At 40.0% G+C, this 17,865-nt stretch overlaps 1 protein-coding gene across 1 annotated transcript in view; it reads left to right on the top strand.

Moving 5' to 3' along the window:
- The window catches only part of atg7 (ATG7 autophagy related 7 homolog (S. cerevisiae)), a 63,130-nt gene that overhangs the window by 24,814 nt on the left and 20,451 nt on the right, over window positions 1–17,865 (top strand). Inside the window, exons 17-18 of the mRNA XM_063473007.1 lie at window positions 2,611–2,691; window positions 8,167–8,289. Coding sequence (XP_063329077.1) covers window positions 2,611–2,691; window positions 8,167–8,289 — 204 coding nt within the window. The remainder of the gene's footprint in view (window positions 1–2,610; window positions 2,692–8,166; window positions 8,290–17,865) is intronic.

Genomic DNA, 17,865 nt, shown 5'->3' with positions numbered 1-17,865 from the left:
GATCTTAGTCTTTCCGAGCGCCAGAAGCCCATTTTCTGGGACAGGAAGAGATTTTATGATATGCAAACTTTAGCTGCAGATTTGCATGTCTTTGTGCTTTATGAATTGGTGCCTTTCAGTCCTTTTGTAGAAATGAGTCAAGAGTAAGGCGCTGCGGCTTGTCATAACAGGCAGTAACTAGACTTGAATTTGGTGCTGCCAAATAGAACAAAATTAATTCTTTTTCATAGCTCGAGAAACACGGCACTTGAGGTCAGGCAAGGCTCAGCTGGAAGCTGTGGCAAAGTCATAGCTCATAGTGATAATCAATGAGCTGGTTGCAGCAGCTATTATGGAGAAGAAAGGAAAAAGAAAGGGTCCGTGTGCTTATCTGAATGTGCACCTTTGTGTAGCTCTTTTTCTTTGGTTTGTCATTAGTAAAACTCAGTTTCCGAGGTTTTTTTTTGTGTGTGGGGTTTTTTTTGTTTAATGTTTTTTGGATTGTGTTGAGCGTGATTGGACTAATGACCTAATGACACATTCAAATTGGACTTTGTTTACTAATATATTAATTTTTTTCATGGAATAGGAAAGTGTAAATATTTTTATTGATTTTGCAAATTACCTAGGACAAACTGTGCTCCTGACTAAATGGCGGTATTTCATCTCCTCTATTTGCGTATCACCATCAATATTCATCATCATAAAAACTGCCATTTGCTTGGCACATCTGCTGGCAGCCAAACAACCCATAAAAAAATTGGCATTCAAATGTGGTGTTTTATGTGTGTGCTCATGTACAGAGAGAAGGTGCAAAAATGATTGGAGTGAAAAATGCAAAATAAATAATATGCTTGAGACGCACACATTTATGTATAAATGACTGGCATGCTCAGTCCCCCGGCACTCTGTGCCTATACAGCACTCTGCAGTTTGTTTGGGGTTTTTTTTGTGGTGCCACAGTGACAGCTTCTGGTGAATTGCAAAAATTGCACACTATATTGTATCTCCATTGTAACTGAAGTGCAACTATACCATTGCCTTCCCCTCGTTTTCACCCGCACTGTCAATTTTGTGCCCTTGAATAGAGCTGTGTTTGAGAGATGTTCTCAACATGTTTTTGATACTTCTGTGTGTTAAGCCCAAGCTAAATCAAATAATCAACATTAAGGGTTACTATAAGTAACAACTGCTACAATAGCACTTTACTGTGATATATGTAGAATTAAACTGGATTTAGCTATATTGTCCAGTTTCACAAACTCTTAAATTTACTTCAAAGGGCATGCAAGACCTTTTATCTTCAGTCCCTCAATTAAGGTCCCCAAAAAACAAGAATATAAGAATATAAGGGGTGGACAGCCGGGCCTAAGGTAGAAAATAATCCAAAATAGCAAAATTGCAACGTAGATAACGGATAAAAGGATAAAATGAAGTATGGCCTTAATGTGGGAGGAATGTTGAGCAACTTGAACTAGGATCCAAAGCGGCACATATATTATCATCCCTTGAAGTTAAAAGCACTGATTGTCAGTGGAAATGATGCACCTTGATTGCTTTGACGTAACTCAAAAGCAGAAGCAGGATGCTTTAATACTCCATGAAGTAATCAGTGGTCTTACAGTCTTGAATAACATGTCTGACGAGCCGTGCTTAAACAACAGTTAATCTTCATGTGTTATCCAAACGCGTGTTGAACTGTGCCTGACGTCGACTGAGTAATTACACATTACTTGACACACATATGTCATATGTGGTCAGTTTATGCTCTCTACATAAAGCTATACAATCTGTTCACGACTGTCTCACTCGCCCACGCTCATCCACTGGTCTGACTCACTGCCCCCCCAGTTTACCTTACTCTCTGGACATGGTGCGTCGCCTGTCACTGCAGGTTACCACACAGCATAAGAAATGAATTTGGTGCATATAAGGACGAACACTGATGCTCTTGATCTTCAAACACCAAAAGCCTTGAATTTCCACCTTTTCTCCGTCACTGGGCATCAACAGTAATTGGCCACCAATGTTTGATATATTCGTCAGTCTCACCACCAGATAATTATAGCCAGGAAATTGTTACATGCTCCTCATGTTTTGTGCGTCATCAAAAAAACAAAACAAAAAAACCAACAAAAAACCCCATTATTGGCTAAAGCTTTTATTATAAAACAGGAAACTGGGGGTGGATGAGGAAGGCAATTACAAGAATGTGATGTGATAAGTGATACTGCAACATGCATGTACATGATTAATTAAGAGTGAAGGCATTCAGCACTTAAATATGATGAAATGAATCGAATTGAAACATGCCTTTATAACACCAGAGGGCGCTCTCTGCTTTCAGTTTAAACAGCATACAGAAATTGCTGGCAAATTTTCATTACATATTCTTGTTTTGCATTTTCATGATTGTCAGTGGAAGCATTACTTTTTGCTTTCAAGGAATAAAAGCATCACCTTTGCCATTTCCTAGCAAGTGAACACACCGACTTCCAAAAGCTGTTTGTTTTTCTTGTTGTTTATCTTTTGTTAATGTCAGCTTGTCCCCTCTGTTGTCAAACCTTGATCACATAATTAGAATGTCTGCTTTTCTGAATATTTTCTTAAGGGTCTTATTCTCCTCCACAGATTCGAGGCTTTCTTTCAAGGTTCGATAATGTTCTGCCTGCCAGCCTGGCCTTTGACAAATGCACTGCCTGCTCCCCCATTGTAAGTGGCACCAAATGTAACTGAATAGTTCTAATTATGTGTTTCTGAATCCAGTTTTGCAGCAAGACTGTGTTTTAATGTTGAACTGCACTTTGCCAGAAAAAAGTAGATGTGTGTTGATGCATGCTCAATCATCCAGGTAAGGAAATCCCAAAAAAATGGATTCTGTTCTGAGACTAGCACCACTAAATGAACAATGGGCTGTGATATATCCGCCTAGGCTGCACTGTCTAGCGCAGATCCACTGAGCGCAGCGCAAGCTAGCGAGACAGAAGCTAAGCTCGTTGCAACATGGCAACTGCCTCAACGCTAGCCGAAATTGAACCTCCCCCACCCTCATTCAGATCTGGCGTTTGGAACTATTTTGGTCTTCATGTGAAGTATGACCCTGATGGTAAGCACGTCATGGACAAAAGTAAAACAGTATGTGGGATGTGCCACCAATGCTCAATTACATTGGTGGGAACTGCGTTAGCGCAGTTAGCTCGTTAACGTGTTGACGCTGTCCAGCCCCACACACGGGGCGATCTGCACTAACTCGTTAACGGAGATTTGCGGCGTTATGGCGTTAATGTCATTTTAACGAGATTAACGCTGACAGCACTAGTGGGAACACAATGAATATGACTGCATATTTATGCCGACATCATCCTAGTGCAAAGACAAGTGGAAGCAGACAAAAACAACAAGCACGCATGCTACAAACTTTACCCGAGTCATTTAGACAGCCGTTAGCACATGATTCTTCTTATGGGGACCTGATATGTTTAATATGCTGCTGAGAATATACCCCAGAAGAAGCGTATAGTATAGCTTTTATTTTGGAAAGAGACATTTCTCTGTAATAAACTCTCTTTTCCAAAGATGAGTGATTTCTCGATCAGATAGATTTTTTTTTATTATTATTATTTTGTTGTTTCAGCAACATTACATTTAAAAACTGTACTTTTGAGTTAAAATATCTATTTATAATTTTAATAAATGACAAATTAAAAAGGCATGAACATTTTTTTGTATCGAACAAATATCGAACCGTGACACCAAAGTATCGAACCGAACCGTGAATTTTGTGTATCGTTGCACCCCTAATATATATATATATTATATATATATATATATATATTAAGTATCAAAGTATCAGATTAGATTCTGTTACTATGTGACAACATTGTTTCCAAACACAAATTGCAGCCTTAACAGAAATAGGGGGATTCCCGTCTCTCCTATTTCCACATTGTGAAGTCAGTGTAGCAGTGTTGAAATGCAGTTCCTTGAGGAATACTGAATCCACACAGAGAGAGACACAGAAAAGCTGGTAAAAGCATATGGTAACAATCAGGCAGCAGTTGTTCATTGATGTCAGTAACTGTCGTTGAGTGCAATTAGCTCCCACTGCTGCTCTCTCTTTTTTGTATGTGTGTGTGTGTGCATGTGCATAGATGGGTTGTTGAAGGGTTTACATATCCTAAATAAGGCCAAGTGGGGTAAGAGAAATTGCCCTTTTTGGGTTTTTTTGTTTTCTTTTGTTTTTTTGTCACAGGTTGATATCCAACTGGCCAGTGTGGCTAAGTGTGTAGCAACGTGACTCATTGTTTTTACACTGGTGTAAGACTGGGAACCAGGGGAGTCGTGATAGAAAAGTACAAATTAAAGAAGGAGAAAGTTTTTTGTCATTTTGTTGTTTTTTTTGTTGTTTCTTTTTTTGAAATAGGAAGAATATCGAGGGTTTATAAGCAGAGGAAGTAGAGCGTTAAAAGCAAGGGTGTTGTAATGAGTGGAGGGCTGGTTCGGTCTTTCATTCTTCCCTGATCTCAATGCACTCTTTGTGTCTATAAAGAGGTCATAAAGCCCCAGATCTATCACTTTCATGTGAAGACGGGGAGAGAAACCAAGAGGCAGCAGGGGGAGGGAGTTGGCTAGCTTGTGCACTAAAAGTTTTTTTTCCTCCTACGCTCTGACAAAAAAAAGAAAAAAAGTCTGCCGTTCCAGCCCATCTTAAGGTGTCATGTTTCTGCCTGTGTGACTGATGAGATTATTCGGTCTGCACAGAGGTTTCATATGGTTTGACAGGGATTGGGTAAAGCCTGTGTAGTTGGGAACAATGAACAACATGAGTTTGGAAAGACGATCCTTTGCTGAGGCAGGGATAAAGGTTATGTAGTGAAGCTGGTGAATATGTTTTAATCCCACTCACACATCTTTTCCATCTGTTTTGCATTCGCTTATCATCCTTTCACTCTCTTCTTTTATTCTTTTTTTCAGTCTACTCCTGTTTTACATCTCCTTCTTTCCTCTCGTACATCTTACCTTCTCTGCCTTACTTCTCTTCCTCCCCCACATCTCTCCTCCCTTTGTGTGTTCCTCTTGTCCATCTATCGGTGTATTAAATAGTGTGTGGATGTGTGGGTTTTTGTGTGTGAGAGAGAGAGAGAGAGACAGCGAGTGCAGGTCTGTCTGTGTGTATTTCTGCCGCAGTCAGCTGTGTGCTGCCAGGTCACTATGGAAACAAAACAATTCAGCCCCTGTCTGGGCTGGAGCAGTTCCTGTAGAGTTGGGGCTTTTCACTGTGTGTGTGTGTGTGTGTGTGTGTGTATTTCCTAACTCTCTGGGGCTACAAGCCAATAAAACTGTACGCCAAAGAGTAAATCACAGCTGACGTGGCTTTGTCTAAAACTGTGCCAGATACCTCTTACTACAGCTACTTGTACACACCACCAAATATGCTTCCACTATTAATAGCAAACATATACTTTTTCTGTTTGGGTTGTAAAGTTCTGACGACATTTGTAACTGGTCACTAACATAACTCACAGTGTTCCTCTGTGAAGGTGGTCTCTCTTTTAAACTTGTACTTGCTTGTGTTGTTTTATATTCAGAGTAAATCGTCCTTAAACCACAGATTGTAAAGATGAAAAGCAAAGAATATAAGGGGTGGACAGCCGGAGAGAGTCTGCAGGTACTTTTTGTGCTATGTCGGGGTGAATTTCCATTTCATTGCTTTTGCTGATGTATGATATTAAGTTTTTAAAACACCACCCCAAAAAATTAATAGACTATAATCAGATATAAAACACAGGATGCAATCATAAGTTACCACAAGTGCGCCCTGGGGAAAAAACGAAAAATAGTCCTTTAAATTGCCTGATCTCCTCTTCAAGGCAGTCTCCTTAGACGGAGCTGCACAGCTGCCAGAAGGGCTTCTATTTTGGGAACGCTCAGTGGAAATCATGTTTAAACCGCTCGCACTTGTGTGTCTGCATTTTGCGGTGGATGTAGTCCAAAATAGTAACCCTTTAACTTGAACTTCATAATGGGTAGGAGGATGAAGATGCAGGGCATCACTTCTGGTGAGTAGGTAAGATGGTAAGAAGGATGATTATGCTGATGTGTCCAGGAAAAAAAAACTCAAAAAACTTTTAGCTACACAATCTTTGCTAGCTGTACTCTCTCTGAAGTGTCCTTTTTCACCAATACTGTTACACCCACAAACCTATAATAATGAGTCAGTATGGAGTTTTTAAAGCATGTGTCTGCATAGGCGTGATGGCCGTTCTTGTTAACAGAGGAAGTGAGTCAGCAGGAACTGTTTACTCACAGTATTCAGAATATATTAGGTGTCACATTATGGAAACACAAAGTCCTGGTAAATTATGTGCTTAAGTTAAAAATGAAACCAGCTTAAACCACCATTAAAGCAGCTGTACTTTGAAAAGCATCCGGTCCCGCATATTCTTCAGTGTTTACAAGCAAATTTGAGTCCTTTAAAATTTGGTTGTAAAGAAGTCCTCTGTGTCACCAAGACCACCCACCGTTTGATATCTTTAGAAACTGCTAGAGGCACACGTGTGGTGTGTGATGCTTCCAGTTAATGCCTTCTGTATGGATCCAGCTTCAAAAAGGAGGCCTCCCAACTGTCAATAAAGCTCGGAGATGCATTTATGTGGCCCCGTGTGGAAGGAAGCTTTGCTACAAGTGCACGTGTGAATCCATATGTCAGCGTTTATGTCCATATATGCAGCAACCCATCTCATCCAGATGTTTGTTTGTTGGTGAATTTGTAGGTTTGCTTAATTGATGCTATCTAGCAGCAGCACATGATCACTATTAAAGCCATCAACAGCGCGAAACACTTCAAAATTTTCTTCTTTTTTTTGAGTCTTTTCATTTCTTTGTGTGTCCAATTATAGTATTTACAACAATGTAATTCAATTTTTATGGGAAATGCTCTAAACGCAGAGAGCCTTTGTGGACATGTTTTTCCAAAAGGTGTGTGTTTGATGCCCTTAGCACTGTGTTTGTGCAGTGACTTTATTAACTTTATCACAAGATCGTCATGGTCATTAGGTTGCTTCCTGTGTCATGAAAAGCTACATTTCAACAAAGTGGGTTACGGCCGTTGGCGTCTCACATAACACACCCCATGGATCGAAGTGGAGAGTCAAAGAAATAAAAGAGAAAGAAGGAAAGAAAAGAGAGGTTGAAAAGATGAATGAGGGGACACATCAGTGTGTATTGTGTGCGGTGTGTCTGGCTCCAAGACTAGACGCCAGTCTGCGAACTCACACACACAGACAGTGATGCACACATTGTGTTGCTGTCTGAAGCAGAGGTAACTCTACACCTGCAGACCTGCAGGGGAGGGTCTGTAGGCATCTATGAAAGGCTTTGCTAACACTAGCAGGGTAGTCCAGAGGGCAGAGGATCTGTGGATGTGTGGTTTTTGGAAAGAAGGTGTGGGTATTTGAAGTCTGTACTGTAGGGGATTAAGGTAAACACCGCAGAGTGATTGCAGAGGTGCCGAATTGTGGTGTTACAGAAGTTAAGCCTGAGGGCCAAAGTTTTAAAAGTTCCTTTTTTTTAAAAGTGTTTCTTCCGTGCAAAAATTATGATCTGCTTTTATGTAATAATGTTTTTGCGGATACATTTTCTCATGTTGTGATTCTTTAGCATGGCTTACTTGTCCAGTGCAAGGCACATTTAATAAGGACACCAAAAGCGTATTGTGTGGTGAAGGATAACGTTTCATAACCGCCTTTGGCAAGATGTAACATATTACTAAAAAACACAGTAAAGGTCAAACAGTGCATTTAGGTTGGGAAGCCTTTTTTTCACCTGTGTGAGTCTGACCTTTGCTGTTTTAACTCTTGCACCTGAGCAAACTAAAAGAGGGCTTCGTCTGTTTAGTCAGCACACACGGCGACATCTACATTTTCAGAAAGAGAAGATTTAGAGATTTTATCTCGTAAGTGTTTAAGTCACTTTGTATTTTTCCCAGTTACTTAGCCAGTTCACAATCAGTTTATGCTGATCAGCTGTTTCTGTTTACTTTCAGTGAAAGCAGAAGTGTAGTATCATAGCACACATAATGCTCAGCATGTAAACTGAACCAAAACAATGGTGTAATACCCCAGTGTTGCATTTTGGATTAAATAACCTTTGTAACCTTGTTATGTTTTGTTTTGTTTTTTAATCTAGGTCTTAGACCACTATGAGAGGGAAGGTTTCAGCTTCCTGTCCAAGGTTTTTAATTCTTCCCATTCATTCCTGGAGGACCTGACGGGGCTGACTCTGCTGCACCAAGAGACACAGGCTGCAGAGGTAGATTACGTCCACACATACACCCACCCACACAAATAGGTGGAGACATGATCACAAAATGTGCTAAGTGTGGCAAACCTGGCCCTTGAGCCATAATGACAAGAAACTGATGTTTGTATAGCTGGAATGAGAGCTGTGTGTGTATTCTTTGAAAGCAGTTAAGCACACTTGTCACCAATTTTGTGTTTTGTTTTTGTTTGTTTGTTCTGTTTGTCTTTTTTAAATAATGTTAGCCACCACTGTCAGGTGAAGTGTCCAGGTATAGAAGTATGTTGGGGTCTGGTTTGCAAGTGGGAGTAAAGAGCTCTGCGTGGTAGTGCATCAGTAGTGAGTAAGTGCTCCAAAGAGCTATGATGATGCAGGTTGTAGCCTCAAAAATATATGGTGTTTTTTGATGTTTGCACTCTGGTTTGTACTTCACCTTAGCCCATGCTGCAGAAATTTTTTATTTTTTTTTATAAAACTGTCAGCAATGACGTTAAAGCGAGTGATGAAAAGCTTTGTACTGCAGTCATTATCAGTCCTCTCCTCCGTGCTTCTTAAAACTTCTTTGATTTTATTGAAATTTGCTGTAGCAGTTCCCTTTCCTATCCATGTGCACAGGCCACATACTATTAGTTAGCTCCAGGACCACATGCAAGCAAAAATCTGTTGTTTAGGTGATTTTCAGTCATTCTTCTGTCTGCATAACTGGAAAGCTACAAAACAGACATGACTGCAGGATCATAAATCTATTGTTTTTGGGGGGGGTTGCTACCACTGCTGATCACCAACAGGAGGTTGTTAGTGGAAAGTTGTACACAGCACTGAAAAGGCTAAAATGGCATGAAGTTTTTACATATTTACCTTAGACTGATAGTTAAACCATGTGGTCCAGTTTTTTTTGTTTGTTTTGTTTTGTTTTGTTTTGTTTTGTTTTGTGAGTGAAATATTTTACCCATCTCTTTTATCTGTGCTCTTTATGGTGACCTCCCTACACCAACAAAACTGATTAATGTGTTTTAAAAAAAGTTAAGGAGATTGATTAATGAGCTTCTCTGTAAATGCAGAGTCACAAAAAATCATTCCACCAGTTAGAAATATCCCCCTGTTTTTCTCATTTCATTATGCTGGATCAGTGTCGCTGCTCCACATTAATTTTAAAAGACAGAAGTCTGGGCATGAACTTGTTTGCCTGCCCGTACACGTCCAGACACATCTGTGTTATAAGCTTCTTTTATATGTGGAGATTTAACATGAAAACAACACTGAGACAAATTCAGTTTAATGTTAATGTCATAATAATAAGATTAACTTAATATGGAAAATAACCTAAAAATGGGCGCGCTTTCACTTGTTAATTCCTGACATCACCATTAGCACAACTCTAGCCCACAATATACTAATTGGTCAGACTGTTGGAGCAATGGAGTTGGACATTAATAGTAAAGAGGCCATTCATTAAATCAGCCGCTAGCCTTCACCTGTGGAAACTACTTTCTGCTGGGCTGAGGTAACAGCATTAGTTAGATTTGTGAAGATGTTTCACCTCCCATTGAAGACACTTCTTCAGTTTTAAAAACAAATTGGTGGGGTCTCAGGTACTTAACCCCTAATGGGGGTTGTCCCCTTGAATGTATTCCTGAGGCTCATTGACTTTGGGTCATGTGATGACTGACATGAGCCATAGGGTGAAAGAAGTCATGGGTCATTACCATCACTGGTGGTTAAAGGTGAAACCTTGCCTCAGCCTATCATGTGACTTACTGAGGTCACCAGAGGCAAGGTGCGAGTGGGGTTGCCTGGGAAGAGATATCAAGACTGCACTGGAAGTGGCTGACAGCTTATGTTGTAAGCCATCACTTTTCTTCAGTGATGGTTACTCACAGTGGACAAAGATGGCCTCCTTTAACTCCTCTCTTAAATCATCTGTAGTTTGTCCTTTAGGTGCAGATGTACAGCTAAGTCTTGTACTGTTGTTGAGGTGGTTCTTATATGTTGTACTGTGCATTTGTGAAATGGCTGTTTAGTTTTACCTATGCAGAGGTCCGACCACTCCTCACTGCAGAGTATACACAGCATACACTTTTTTTCATCTTGTGTTTGAGAGTTTGTGTCTTAGACAAAAATTGGACCAGATCTAAGAGGACAGCTGCCACTTGGGGTCAAATACCTGTGACTCTTTATAGTTTGCTTTTAGAACTGAAGAAGCCTCTTGGATGAGAGGTGAAATGTCTTCACAAACTTAAAGAAGTCCAGTTGGCTCTTTTTTTTCAGGCTCTCTAGACTGTAGTTGAAATGGTTTGGGCAGCTCGTTTCATGTCGGCATCATGGCTGACAAAACAGATTTCTGAGCTTCTTGCTTTGCCTACTCCAACCATGACTGAAACCTAAACAGTGGGGCAGAGATTAATGGCTACATAGCTCTTAGTATGGTCCTGGAAGTTTTACAACCCTGGGAAATTCATACCAATATGTTTTTTCACACAGTTTCAGAATGGTTTTATCCTCTTGTGGAAATTTAAATTTCATCATTGGGATTTCTCTAAAAGCAAAACCAAACAGGACCTAAATCATTAAGCAAAGATGCCGTTTTAATCCCGAAGCAGAGATATTTTCATCCCATAACCTTCCTCTAATTATTGTGTTGCCATAGAAGCACACAGTCAATGTTGACGGAACAACGAGCAGCATAAAGTTCCAGCAAACACCCAGAATACTTTGTGGTGGAATATGGGTGGTTTTCTTCAAGACTTTCCCCCTCTGACATGAGACAGAGGGAATCGAGGGAAAGACAGAAAACGAGTGCGTGTGGGTGGTGGGGGTTGGGATTGGTCCTGTTGAACTGTGGGAAAATCCCATGTACTTTCTCCCTAATAACACATCGATGAGGAGGAGGGGGTGAAAGAAAAGCATGAGAGCAAGATTCAAATGCTGAGAAACATAAGAGATAAGAGACAGTGGAGATTGTAGAAAAGACAAGGATGAAGAAAGAATGGAAGTCAAAAGAGGACTGGAGATGAAAAGAAAAAAATTTAAGGTGAAATGAGAGAAGCAACAAGTGAAAAAGAAAATGCCTTCCTCCTCTTTTCTCTCTCTCCCCAACTTCTACCCTCTTTCTCACCTCTTCTTCTATCAGTCTCCACCTCATCCCTATCATTTCTCTCCATCTCTTGCATTTGTTCCCACCCCCTTCTGTCCACCCCCTCTCCCCGATGAAGCGTGTTGAAGAGTCTGGCATCGGTCCCTTTCTCTTCAATCAGAACATGGAGAGATTGTTTTGATTGCTCAGCCCACTAGCGCCAGAAGTCTTTGCGTCTGTTTCCTGTACACAGATTACTTTTTCTGAAAATTACTGCACTTTAAGGACGTCCCTTAAAGCTTTTCTTTTTTTTCTGTCATTTCCAGGAAAGACAGTAGTGTTTTTTTTCTTGACTTTGAAAGCATATTATTACTTATTTCATGCGGGAACCCACTAGAAACAGGCTTGTGGATCATTTTGGGGCTCGACCCCATATTTTGAGAAGTTCTGGTTTGAAATAATGATGATTCTCACTGCAAAATTAGGGGGTTTAAAGGGTTCTTATGTGATTCTTTTTAATGTGTACATATTGGAATTGGTACAGTTATGAGTCCTCATGGGAAGATTATCACTTCCAGTGACTTTTCAGTGACTCACTGCTTTTAAAAGGTTTGCCTGAATTGTAAAGAATAGCTATTTTCATGACTAACTATCTCATCTGGTGTTTTTTTTGTTTTGTTTTGTTTTTTTTAGAAACTGTTGACAGATTTTACAAGTATGACTTTTAAACTGCAGGGTCTGATGAGAAATACAATAGTACTGGTCATATATGAAAAAACATAGCATTACAATGAAACAAAATGAGTAGAGCTGTTATTTATAAGTTATACTTTTCAATGTTCTCGCCTTTCCCTAAAGCATGACACTGAATTCATTACAGCCGTTCAAGTGTGTGTAACCATTCTAAACTATAATCTACGTCACTAGATATCACTACTATGTACTTAAGGCCTATTTTGGGTGAGTTTGTAACCTGAGAACTACTTTTTATGCGGTCACTGCAGGGTTTTGTGGGAGTTCAAGTTCGGTAAAAGTTTAGACTGCCTGAAAGCTGTGCCTGTGCGTGTATGTGTGTGGTGTTAACGTGCACAAGTCACTTTGAATGGCTTCTTTGTGAGATCAGCCCTGCTGAGATTTCAGCCTGTGATGGGACCATGGCAGAGTGGAAAATGTACTATAAATCTGGCAAATCAGTTACTTATATTTGAAACATTTGTATGCAGCATGCCTCTTAAGGCCGTTCATGTTCGTGGCAAGGAAAATGAAACATGACCTGATTTTAATATTTATGAGCTGATCTGTAGTTGTGCTATACTCCTTTGTTTTTTACTCTGCAGATTGCCATGGTTAGTTTTCCTTGTGTTGTGCAACTGTTACCTCCACTGTCACTCCCGTGTGTATGAGTTATTTTCATATGGTCTAATTGTGTCATACAGCAACATTTTGGCTCATTTTCTGAGATAGACTCTCCAGCAATCACACCACCTTTATGCTGTCATGTGTTTCAGGCCTCTTTTATCCCTCTTGGTCCCAATTTATGTCATAACCACATGAATGATTATGTTTAAGTTAAGAATGAGTGTGGGCCACTATCTCTATTTTTACTATTTATAGCATTGTAGAAGCAAAAGAGAGAGGGGAAATAATGTTACACAGCCAGGAATAGACCATGGCAACCATTCAGACAAGCCTTGGCTATAAAATCATTGTACTTACTTGCTCCGAGGCCATAAAACTGCCTCTTGCCTCGACTGATACACATTTTCTCCTAACTTTAGATGAGTATTTGTAGTTAAACGTTAACGTTGCCAACAAAAATACCCATTTACCACAAGATTTTAACTGTTTCCAGCGTGTGATTTATCCAAACCAGATCAAATAAGACTGAATCGGGTCACATGTTCAACCTGTGTCGCCATGTTGGTTCAAAAGTTGAATGGGATGCATTACCTGACCTGAATCAAGCTCCGATTTCAATTCACAATAATTTTGTCATTTAAACATGTTTAACCGGAACATAGCTTTGAGTTTCGGCTGCCCTTTCCTTCCTCACTGTAGCCTCATTGTTGAGGGCAGGGTCAGACAACTTAACACACACAAACACTCAGAGAAGCTGACAGGAAATGAGTGTCTGTACAGGATGCTCTACCTTTCCTACGATGCCCACTGATTGTCTTTGCCTTGGAAGGATAAGTCACTGCGCTCATTCATACAGCCACATACAGGGATCAGGGACAAAATAGGTTAATTTTATGACTAATGCTAACAAAAAATAGAAGTGCTATACCGTTATTGAAAGTTAAAGTCATAATAACAAGCTGGCTTTGCTTTTTTACTCATTCGCAGCTCTAATGTTAGTAATGTGATTGCAGGAGATTTTGTAAAGGAAGTGATGCATTACACTCGTATACAGTCATCTGACTTTATTAAGGTTAGATATTATTTTGTGGCTGTGCAGTTTCCTTATTTTAACATCAAGGAAGCACGTGGTCATTGATCTTCAGTTGTGTATGTTGTATGTTCCTGTCATCATTGTCAGTAAACATGGGAACGAGCGTGTTTCCCGTATGTGTTAGTCTGTCAGCCTGTAAATGGCTAAAACAGAGGATGTGTGACCCTTTTAGCACAAAGGGTCTTTCTGCAGAATCCATGCTCCACTCCCTTCCACCTACTACAACTGGCACTGGCAGCAAGTCACGAGTTAGACACGTCTGTGCTGAACTTGAAGAAGAATGTGTCACTTGTCACACTCTTTTCTGTTTTGATTCTTTGGGACGTAGTCTCATGTTGAATACCGTGACAGCTGCTTGATTTTTAACAAAGGGGCCTTTAGAACATGCTTAGTACAAGAATCTCATATCGCACAAGTAACACTTGATGTGATTTGCTTCACAAGGATTTGAGTGAAAAACTAGGCAACATTTAATATGGGTTTGGTTATGTGAACACACTCTAGAGGGTGTAACCTGTGTTTGTGTAACATCATCATCTTATTGTTGCATTTTGAAATGAAATCATTGTGAAATTACTTCAATCCCTTTTTAATAATATAGGACCATCTTGTATTCCTCCTTTGGGTACGGGGCCCCTGATTTGGGAGGCATTTGTTTTTAAGTTGATACTCCAAATATCCAAGGTTACATATCGTGAGTCGGTGTCTTGCTCAAGATCGGTTTGTGAGGCACACTTTGGATAATTGCTCTGACAGTTGCTATCTAAATTATTTTGGTTTTGCTGCATGACTGCGTGACCTAAGATTGAACCGTACCTGCCGTCTAAGTAAAGAAGTGACCAGAGTCTTGATGAAAATTCTTTTGGTCTAATTTTAGTACACAGAAACTGTGTTCGATAAGATGTAGGTACCTGGATCTGTCCAGTGTGCCTGTGGCTTTTTGATAGCAATCTCAGTGCCATCAGATGCCAGTAATCATCACCCTGAGTCATACTCATCCCCTTAAGGAGGAGATGTTACCCAACCACCCACACACATCCATCCATGCTCTGCTCTGTGCTTATCCACGTAAAACAGTGCGCTGACGATAAAGTTGATTTAGTTATGTTGGCCCGTCACCCAGCAGCTTGGAAAGCATACAAGTGCAGATACGCACACACACTCAGAGTAACACAAATTATCCAGTCACATGCTTTTTTTCTTCTTCCTCTCTCTCTCTCTCTCTCTCTCTCTCTCTCTCTCTCTCTCTCTCGCTCTCTCTCTGTCCCCACATAAACAGACTCTCCCAGTGGAGACTCACACGCGTGCACGCACACACACACACACACACACACACACACAGACTCTTACTCTATGAGCGTCAGAGGGCCCCATGTATGTCAGAGCTTTATCCAAACACAGCTACAGTTGCTACATGCTGCAATTATTACCAGATGGACTCAGGGAAAACATATTAAGTCTGCTTTTTCATTATTGCACTGCACACCCTCCTGTGAGACGGAGAGTTCGAGTGGAAAAAAAAATGAGGAGGGAGAATGAGAGAGACATTTTAAAAAAGTATAAATTGTCTTTAAATTGACTGTAATCTACCATCCCTGAGTAGTTGCTTATTTTCATTTCGATTTGCCATTAAGTTCCTTTGAAACAAAAAAAATCATCTATTTTTTTACTCTTTATATCTCAGTACAATCCTTTTGTTTTTTAAGTTGATGAAATCCATGAAACTCCATTCAGTAAGACTTGGAAAGTATGGAAATTGTATGTTGACAACCAGTTGATTAACACTTAGTCAACTGTTGCTGTTCATAAACACCAGCTTCCTATCCAGTTGTTAAGTGATGATGTATGAACCCTGCTTCCGGGTCCAAACTACTTTGCGTTTACTAAGGCTGTTGTGTTTTTAACACTATCTATTTTCTATTTAATTTTCTATTTAATCTGAACAAGCTCCAAAAAAAAAAAAAAAAGGAAAAAAAAAAGTCAGTGAACACTGTCTGCGTTTCTCAGTTTTTATTACCACTATTCATCAGCAGCACGTTTTAAAGTGCTGTTTTTTAAAAACCTTACAATGTAACTACAGCCCATCCCATGCAGCAGTATATTAATGACTAACCTCGTATTGTGGATGAATGATCTCAGTTGTGCCTTCTGACTGAAGTTTGGTCCGTTTACAGCAACCTGCCATGCGATTGCTAACTTTTATTGAGTGGAAACGTTAGTGTTCATCCTCCGACCTCACTGTGCTAATGTGTTTATATAGCTAGTTTGGGGGCTCGTCCGGGATCCTCTCCAAAGATCTCTGGTAAGGTTAGAGAGTCTCAGCACATTATAATGAACATAATTAATTCTGTTCATTAATTGAACAAACGTGGTCTAGCGGAAGCACAAGCAACACACTAGCCACCACGTAGCACATGAGTACATACCAGCTAGCCAAACTTCAGTAACCCCACAAACATCACTGCTGTTTAGTTTTCTGTCTTCATTTATGTCGGAAGTGATAGCAGAACTGTACATTTTAATTTTTCAGAAATCCCTCAGTCAGAACATGGTGTATTATGTTTAGATGGAAATTAGCAAGCTAACTCCCTGTTAACTTCTAACTCTGTTAAACTTTAACATCCAGGCATCCATGAAAATAAGGATTTAGTAACTTCATTGTTACACCTGGTAAAGCAGCCAGACCTGTCATTTTATTAAAGATGAAAAAAAATTGTTTTTAACTCAGTGATTCCGCAGTGTTTGTTTGACTGGAAGCGGAGTTGTGACCTGGAAACAGCTAATGACATCCGACTGAAAAACTGGATTTTTCCTGTTGCCATAGTCACACACACGCAGAAGAAACTTTTACCGTCCAACCTTTAAAAATAAAACATCACTAAACACCTTCCCACAATCACCCTTAGGTCTTCTTACTTTGGGTTTAGTCAAAGTCAAAGAGCAGTCAGTGGTTCCCTGGCAAAAACTAGTGTCTAGTGGTAGAAGACTATTCCTCATTTGATTAGCAAGCGGTTGCTGGCTGTCGCTATGTGACATCGGTTGCAAAGAAGGTTCTGGACCAAAAACCTCTGCCACGGTCACCTGTGATTTGCCTGAACGATGCTAATTTGTGTGCAAACACTTGCCAACTAATCACTGAGCAGCAGTAAAACTGGAAATGGAAAATATTCAACTTCTAGCTAAGAGTTTGTCCCTTACCAACCGGTGTGTTTCAAAATTCCCTTGCAACCCGTGTCACCGGCATTATTGACCGGTCTCTGGATCTGTGGCTGGGGCTTCAGCAATCACTTCCTGACCTGTTGAGTAATACACATTTTGTCCTAGTTACTGGTGGTTGCTAGGAGGTCACCGTCAAGTCTCTAGGCCTGTGTGACTGGGCCCTTATTGAGTTTAGCAGCTAAAGCCAAGTATTAGAGTGCTCTCTTGAGTTTCTAGCCAACTGACTTTACTCTTGTTTAAACTTTAGGTTTCGATTATACCCTTCCTCTTCACCTTGCTTTTTATTGATTTTTTTTTTGGGGGGGAGGGGGGGGGGCATGCAGTCTTTATTTATTTTACTTATTCCAACATCCACCATTACAAGCTAATTCAGGAAAACTACCAGTAGCTACCAGGAAAAATGAAATGTTCCTTTTGTTTTGGCTGCACGAAAAACTTAATTTTCCCAGTAGTTTTCATGCCCAGTGACACTTTTTCATGAAACCAGTCTGGATACAACTACACTATGCAACCAACTCTTATTTTATAATCAGTTGAAATAAAAAAGCATGCCTGATGCATGTTTTAATATCATCTATTACTAGCATAAAACATCACCATTTGAATTATGTATAATATCTCCCCCTTGATCTCGGCCCAACATCTTCTTTCCAGTAAAAACATGTCAAACCACAAAAGAAGTTAAAATATCACCTATTAAGATGCAGAGAGATGAAGCATTTTATATTTAATTCAGCAGAACATTAACTGGCTGCTTTCATGCAGCAGTTTCCAGGAAAGGAGAGGAAAGGTAGCAGTTGTGGTTGAAACACAGAAGAAGTATTCAGAAAGTTATTTGATACCA

This window comes from Pelmatolapia mariae, linkage group LG5, assembly GCF_036321145.2.
Source record: "Pelmatolapia mariae isolate MD_Pm_ZW linkage group LG5, Pm_UMD_F_2, whole genome shotgun sequence".
NCBI classification, from domain to species: domain Eukaryota; kingdom Metazoa; phylum Chordata; class Actinopteri; order Cichliformes; family Cichlidae; genus Pelmatolapia; species Pelmatolapia mariae.
The sequence above is the reverse complement of the archived record's forward strand: the minus strand, read 5'-3'. Positions and strand labels throughout refer to the sequence as shown.